Source organism: Xenopus tropicalis, chromosome 8, assembly GCF_000004195.4.
Source record: "Xenopus tropicalis strain Nigerian chromosome 8, UCB_Xtro_10.0, whole genome shotgun sequence".
Classification (NCBI taxonomy): Eukaryota; Metazoa; Chordata; class Amphibia; order Anura; family Pipidae; genus Xenopus; species Xenopus tropicalis.
In genome coordinates, this window is record NC_030684.2 from 40439170 (window position 1) to 40447292 (window position 8123).

At 38.5% G+C, this 8123-nt stretch overlaps 1 protein-coding gene across 1 annotated transcript; it reads left to right on the forward strand.

The window, feature by feature from the left end:
• The first annotated feature begins 2030 nt into the window (after nt 1–2030).
• On the forward strand, nt 2031–7483 carry LOC100497952 (threonylcarbamoyl-AMP synthase). The gene is made up of 7 exons (XM_002936779.5): nt 2031–2137; nt 2905–3014; nt 3474–3668; nt 4467–4629; nt 5069–5234; nt 5538–5632; nt 6052–7483. Exons 2-7 carry the CDS (start codon nt 2994–2996, stop codon nt 6141–6143), a joined length of 732 nt encoding a protein of 243 aa, XP_002936825.1. The 5' UTR covers nt 2031–2137; nt 2905–2993; the 3' UTR covers nt 6144–7483.
• The last annotated feature ends 640 nt before the right edge of the window (nt 7484–8123 follow it).

An 8123-nucleotide genomic window follows, 5' to 3' on the forward strand; every position in this document is an offset into this window, starting at 1 on the left:
GCTGCAAAACACCCTTTCCCCACTGAATGTAAAAAGAAAACAACAGAAAGAAAGTAAAAATAATAATAAATGGGCAATTACGTTAAGAGATAATATCTAGATACATTCCAGGATCTTTTATGGCTTAGTATTAAGAAATAAAATATTCACCTTATGATACTGTTTGGCTGCCAAGGATTAGCCCTTCATATCAAACTGCCATAATCAACCCCCATATATCACCTTGTTGTCACTATTAAACGATCTAATCATCCAATATCCAGCAGTGGGGTCAGGATTGCCTCCTCTGCATTTATAGGGCTAGTTTAACTTCAAATGAACTTTAAGTATAATGTAGATAGCAGTGCAATGTGCAAAGGCAAAGTCAGATGCAATCAGTGCCAGAAGTAGTGGTAGGTAGAAGAGGCACTTGTCTAGGGGTCAAGGGCGTGGGGTGCACCTACCTCTTCTGCCTTCAATGGTCACCACCTATTGAATCCACATCCTGCATGGCTAGTTAGCAATTATTTTAGATGCTGCATGGCTGCACAAAAATCAATTCAGTCTGCAGCATGCATCTACATTAATTGCTAATTGGCCATGCAGGATTTGGATTCAACACATGTGCTGCTGCATTTTCAGGCAGAATTCTGTGCCAGTCACTTTATAGTACTATGAACGTGGCAGTAATTTCCATTGGGGGGGGTAATGCCGGTGCTGGGATATCGCCCCAATATTAGACTATTAGCTTCCAGTTTGTGTCCCCATTAAAGATCTGGTGAGGTAAGAGAAAAGTCTGATATTGCAGTAAAAGATTGATAAACATCTGGATAAGAAACATTGATAAGAAACTTCAAAATGCCATGTAAGGGCTCTGGCAACTCGGGGAGATTAGTCGCCCGCGAACAGGGAGTTTTGCCGCGGGCGACTAATCTCCCCGTGTGCCAGAGCCCTAACACATATTGCTGGAAGAGATGTCTAGCAAACTGCCCCTTTGCATTATGTGACAGCTAGTTACTGTGCTAGGGCTGCACCCCACAGGAAAAACCATAAGCTAATGGTAAACTTATATTCTGTAGAAAGATATGTCTGTTTTTACCTCTCGTATCACATGTTGTAGCCTCCGTTTGTATGTGTTACTGAGACGGCTTCCACAAGACTTGTATTTTGTTTGCCTAATAAATATCTCTCCCAGTCTGAGAAAGCCTTGTTCTCGAGTCATTTTTGTACAAGGTGCTTTGGGTTACAAAATTCCCAACACTTTCTGCAGAGCTAACAAACCTCTACCACTGCCCTAAACCTGACTCATTACCAGCATAGGCTGTATATCTATTTGTGTGTATTTAAAGGGTTTGTTACCTTTACATTAATATTTAGTGATATTCTGAGACAATTTGCAATTGGTTTTCAATTATTATTATTCATGGTTTTTCAGTTATTTCGCTTTCTGTTCAGTAACTCTCCAGTTTGGAATTCCAGCAGCTATCTGGTTGCTAGGGTCTTGTTTACTTTAACAACCAGGCAGTGGTGTGAATTAGAGAATGAAATATGAATAGGAGGGGGCCTGAAAAAATAGAAAACTAATAATAACACTGTAAGCTCACAGAACAATAGTGCTTTAGCTATGGGGGGCAGTGACGCCCATTTGAAATCTGGAATGATGTAGAAGAAGAAGGCAAGTAATTAAAAAACTATAAAAAAATAAATAATGAAGCCCAAATGCAAAGTTGGTAGGAATAGGACATAACGTATTAAAACTTAAAGGTGAACCACCCCTTTAATATGGTTTAGGGAACAACCCCATATGGGATACTAAGAGCACACACTGTAATATTTTTTGAGATCCTTTATAGCAATAATAATAGAAATAATAATTAACAGAATGTCCCTGACAGACACAATAACATTCAATGCCCTGCAGGGAGTCTATATGAGACGGGGAAGTGAATTCATTTACTGAGAACCTTGACTGATACTGATCAGAGCAGGAAATGCAGGCAAAATGGAAATACCAGTAGTGAATGAGGTAAGCAGGTACAGCTCCTCCCAGTCCCTGGAGAGAATATAACCTGGTACTCACAGAGGTGCCACTAGCACACATTCCAGCTGCTCTGGGGATACTTAGGAACTAGCAGCACCCATCCACCCATCACTGCTGGTAAGTCAGAAACAGCACAGACAGGGATTCCTCTCTAGCATTGAAATGTACCTGCAAAATCTTCTTTTCACCTCAACTCAACTGCTATAAAAGCGACTGTATGTATGTATGTCTGAATGTATGTAGGTATGTACAGTATGTATATGTAGTGCACATTGTTCTGTACATTAGTGCTAACAATGAAGCAGAAAGGGGCCCCTGCCCTGTAGAGCTTACAATCTAAGTGGGTGGGTAACTTACACAGACACAAATTGGAGGATAATAAATGCTGCGGTTTACAGGTATGGGATCTATACTTATATGAAATCCTATATCCAGAGATCCTCAAATCCAGTATTGGCTTTCCCCTTAATGTTCTACTTAAATAATTCCTGAATCCATGGTCCTGGCCAAACCAAATCTCAATCCCTAAAATCATATGAGGTTTCGCCACATAAACATGGAAATTTTCTTTTACCCCTTCTCTGCCTTAGTTTGAATATTCAGATTAGGATTTGGTTTGGTATTTCACCAAATCTTTAACGAAGGATTGGGGGTTTGGCCAAATCCCAAAATATCCCTAGTTTATATAAACTATAGTAATTTGTTGTACCAAATACACCAGTGCAGGGCAACAGTACATTATATTCTAATTACTTTAAAACACTTTCAATTTTTGGTGTTATTGTTCCTTTAACATATAATCCTAACAGCCCCATAGAGCAATTACAAATCGTGTGACTGTAACTAAACAATAATATTTTTTACTCTCTTATTGTGTCCTTTAGTTGCTGTGCTTTCAGTCTCCAGTATCCTCTGCCTCTACGGTTTTCTGGCTTCCTTTGCAATCAGCCTTTTCAACAAGGAGCTCATAGCGATGGGACCTGCTATCTTTACGGTACTTTACCAATAAAGTCATAAACTATATGGTTTTGTTATGTCCTGATACACGGTAAGCAGTGACAGGCTAAGGTGTCACTGGGCATTTGTTCTGGACCGTTGTAAAAATGTTTATATGAAAATATTTATTATAAAACAAGCAAATACAAGGTTTGATGTGGCAGGGGGAATATTCAGCATCTTTTTACATGAGCATATTTGAAATAATCCCAAGCATTAGGATATAGCCATGGGCAATTAAACGATAGCATTAACTATGGGACCAACCTTATTTTATTTCGCTTTGTAGTTAAACACTCGCCATATTATTAAATGCCCACATTCCCTTGTTGTGATGTTGTGTTTGTCTGTTTACAAACTATGGAGAGGATTTAAGAAGAAAACCCACACAGCTGTCTCTCAGAAATGATAATATGAACTGATTATTGTTGTTCTGTTTGTGCATTGTTTGTTGCAGAAGCAAGAGCCACAAAAAGAGGAGGAAGTCACAAGCTCATGTATCTTACAACAGTCCCGCCGTACAAGCAGTTTGAGAACAATTGCTAATATACTTGATAATGGAGGAGTGTGTGGGATTCCCACTGACACTGTCTATGCTCTGGCAGCTTCCTGCAAGCATCCAGAAGCTATCAACAGGATTTACTCCATCAAAGTAAGCAACGGTCATGTACCTTTAGCCCTTAAAATACTTTAGGGAATTAGGTGGAGCTGGAGCAAGCTCCTGGAGCATAATGCTCAACATTATTCCTCCTAAAACACAGTCACAGTGTTCCCTAAGCACCATGTTAGTCAGATTGTGCTTTATCTGTAGGAGGGGCTATAACATCAGGACACATTATCTATACCAGGGATCTCCAACATTTTTTACTTGTAAGCCACAAATGAAAAACGTGTTAATAAACAACACATTATGCATGAAAAAAGTTCTGTGATTGCCTATTTGGTAGCCCCAAGTGGGACTGCTGGCCTGCAGGGGCCTCTGCTTGGGGTAAAACTATGTCTCTGTGCTTCCAAAACTTGTCTCCAAGACAGAAATGTAATAATGGCACCTACTTTGAGGCCAATGGGAGCAACATCAAAGGGAATAGTGAGTAACATGTTGCCCCAGAGCAACCTGCTGGGGATCATTGATCTAGAAGACCAATATTTTTTGTTTAATATGTGACCATAGCTAGGCTGTAGAGTCAATATATAGGCAAAGTAAGAAATTGTAGTATTGTAATAGTTGTAGGTATAGTTAGCAGAAGGCAACAAGAGAAAAATGGGTCAAACAGGGTGACACTGAAGCATTTAGGGAAATTAGAGAAATGCAGAATTTAATGTGAAGATTTAAGGTGCAGGGAACATCTACATGTCTACATACACTGTGATGTAGATGGAAAAATAGCTGTTAAGCAGGACTCTGGGAAAAGTATATATCTAAATATTCTATATATGTTGACTTTTATAGGAACGTCCATCAGAAAAGCCTATCTGTATCTGCATTTCCAACCTTGATCAGCTGAGGGTCATCAGTCCCCCATTCAGCCCCTTGCTATGGAGGTTCATGGATCTTGTATACCCTGGAGGCATAAGCTGCATAGTACAGAAAGGAGAATGGCTAAAAAAATTAGGTATGTGAAATTTTTCATTATCTGTTGAACAAGGCCACTTTCACAAACAAGAACAGTGTGTGAATTGTAAACCCCACAAACACCCAACATATTTCCTACAACAAATACTGTAACAAGCACAAAATTATATTCAAAATAATTCATAAACATAGCCAGTAGTAATTTATTTTTATAAGGCAAATGATTGTTTTCTTGGCAAATAATTAATTGGAATTTAATTGACCTTAATAAAAATGGATTGTAAGCATTTAATCAACCTCACTGGCTATTTGTAGGCAATATTTCTAAAATCTCATTTGCACAACTGGGGAAGTGCTAATCAGTGTATTTCTGATAGTGACCAGAACATTAAAGGCCACAGGAATAATAGCAAATCACTTCAGAGTTGAATGTTCCTCCATTGAAGACATTTACTGAGTTCTATTAATTTCTGTTTCAGGTGTGGGACCTGCTTACGAACGGGTCGGAACTAATGACTCCATCATGATACGCGTCCCAGATCACACAGTCACTGCTCATCTCACAGACATGACTGGGCCTTTAGCTATCACATCTGCAAATCCAAGTGGAGAAAGTGATAGCACCCATCATGATATGGTGATAACGTAAGTGAAGTCAAAATGCAGCTATGACTAATACAAAATTAGGCAATACATATAGCAATGACTATGTGAAAGTTACATGGGTACCAAAGACTTAGCAACGACCAGGTAGACCTTATATCACCTGTTTACTTATAATGAATGACACACTGTTATGAAATAAACAATACCATACTAATAGAAGACTATTCAGAGAAGAGCTGCCATATACTGATAAATGCTAAATATTTATTAAGCCTCTTTTACACTTTTTTTTGCCTAAAGGGACTGTCAATTTATGTTGCAATCTCTGTATGTTTTCCTTAGGCGACTGAGTGACAAGCTGGATGCAGTTCTGTGTGATGGATTCTCCAATGAGCTTGTGGGTTCTACAGTTGTAAATTGCACTAAAATAGATGAAGGTAAGTATTACATGATATTGATAATAATATCATTAAATGTTATGGGAGAAAGTGTAGTATCTTGTTGAGCAGAATTCCACATACAACATCATCATAACATTGAGACTGGACATCCACTTAATGACTTAAAGTGGTTATACACTCCCTGGAACAGTAGGGGGTTTTGGATAATTTCCACCATACTGGCAACTGCCTGGGCATGTATATTACTCTGGGGGAGGGCAGTTTCCAAAACCATCCTGGAATCCTATGGACTCTCAGTCCAAATGTAAATATTCCAATACACCTCCTGACATTTGGGCGGGGCAAATTCATTTCTTTCTAACCCTATGCAGCTCTTTTGCACCTTGATGGAATGTTTCAAAATGTATGTGCTTGTTTCATAGAGATGATTATAATGGATTGTGGTTTCTTTTTAGGCACCATAAAAATCCTACGGGAAGGCTGCGTGCCAACCACAAAGATCATGCAACTGTTTGAGCGAGCCAAGAACACACAAGGGGATTTGTAGGTCCCACAGTAATAGAAGTTTATAACCTAATAATATGTGTTTGAGCCCTGCTGGCAGGGTTTAGGAAACTTGAACTGTTGGACTTGAATGGTCATTTATTTAACTCTTTTATTATATTCATATGTATTTATCATTTTGCTCTATTACATAAATTGTTTGGTTTTATAGTAGAACATTACCCATGTTTACAGAATGCTAAATGTTCTTAAATGATGACGGTGATTTATTTTAAAATGATCTTTTATACAAAAAAAATATACAAATGGATAATTTAATTGTGGAAGCAACACTTTTTCTATTGTGTATAATTGGAAAAACACTAATAGTCCTATTACAGTTATCTGTATAATTATATTTTAATAAGGGAAATGTTATTGGCCAGTACATTAGGACAGTTAGAATTACTGACATGTACTGTACAGAATGACATGTTTTATATTCTATTTACTACAATTTTTATCTGTCTAACCCATAACATGCCATATCATATATAATCTATGGTGCCAAAATGAAAGTACTGTTGCCCCAGCGCTATAGATTCTACATTTTTAGATTTCTCTTTAGTCGATGCTGCACCATATGTTGACTGGCAAAACAGCCATCTTGTAACTCGAAACATGAAACAGAAACCCGTTACTTATTACAGCATATTGACTGTGTTTTAGACTTTTTCAGCTACATCTTCTGGGTTGGGAATATGATCCAGCTCTATTTTGCCACCTTACATGAAAGCTGACAGCTGAAGCTTTTTACCCTTTTGTTTAATTTTCATATATCCGCTCCTTTATAATGATCAGTAATTTCCCTCTGCTGTTAAGACTGATGGAAAGGGAGTCTAGATTACCTATAGCAGTATGTGTCATGTAGGCTAACAATTCACACTGTTTTCCAACAAAACGTTAGTGCTCATGGAGTGGTAAGTCAGAGGGACTTCTACCAAAGATGTAAGTGGTCATTTACTTTGACCCTGGATGCAAGTACTAGAGAGCTAAGGGGCACAAAACTGCACCCCTTAGTGTTATTTTGTTGCTAGCAGAGAATCCACTGAGTGTGGCATTAGCCTAGGGTCTTCCTTAAGTGCACTGCACTGAAATTAGTAGGGTTATAGGTCATATTGCTACAGGAGGGGACGGGTGTGATGCCTTTACTTCTTAGCTGCTGCTGCCATTGACAGGAACAATGCCTAGTGCTGAGTTCATTTACCTCAAAACAAACTCTGAATGACAATTCTAATTTGTTTCACGTAACTTGATTTGTTTCTGCTTGTTAATTGTATATTATCACAATTACAATGTAATTAATATATGCCAAATAAAGTTTTGCTGAAAAAAATGTGGCAATTTAAGTATGTACGTATTTTTATTGTTTAATCATTAACGAAAAAAGATGGTTCATTCTGTAGGGGGATGTTAAAAAATATGGAGGTCCCAATTCTTAATTCTGCCTTGTAAGTTTGGTTTGTAGTTTGGCAACAGTTCATTATTGCTTTGTACTGGTGTTCCACTTGGGGTAATATTCACCCTGCTCATTGTTGCACTATGCTGGTGATTTTCCTTGTCTCCATAGTAGCTATTGTGAAGAATTATGGCCAAAAAATGCCCCTAGCGAGCACAATGCCAGTGTCCCAGTTTACTCATTATGTTCATACATGTGACATAAGAATAGGGGAGGAATCCACCAATCCCACGACAAACACATGTGCATAATGAGTGAACTGGGACACTTCTCATTATGGGCATGCACTGATGCCAACATGGTGGCATAACGCTCACTAGGGGCAATTCCTGGCCACACCAGTATTGTTTCCCCAAACTGAACTGCAGACTTTATTAGTTCACACCTTGGGCGGGAGAAACAATTTTGCTATGACAGGTGCCCTATAAATGATCTCCGTGCCTTTTGCAGAGGGTAGGGATACATGTGTATAACTATACAAATATCATCCAGGGATAACTACTTACTAGCAGTGCCAGTCTCTTC

Coding starts and splice junctions, on each gene's coding strand:
- LOC100497952 (XM_002936779.5), top strand. CDS start 2,994: ATGGGACCTGCTATCTTTACG. Junction 4,630..5,068: donor AGAATGGCTAAAAAAATTAG/GTATGTGAAATT, acceptor TTTCTGTTTCAG/GTGTGGGACCTGCTTACGAA. Junction 5,633..6,051: donor TTGCACTAAAATAGATGAAG/GTAAGTATTACA, acceptor GTTTCTTTTTAG/GCACCATAAAAATCCTACGG.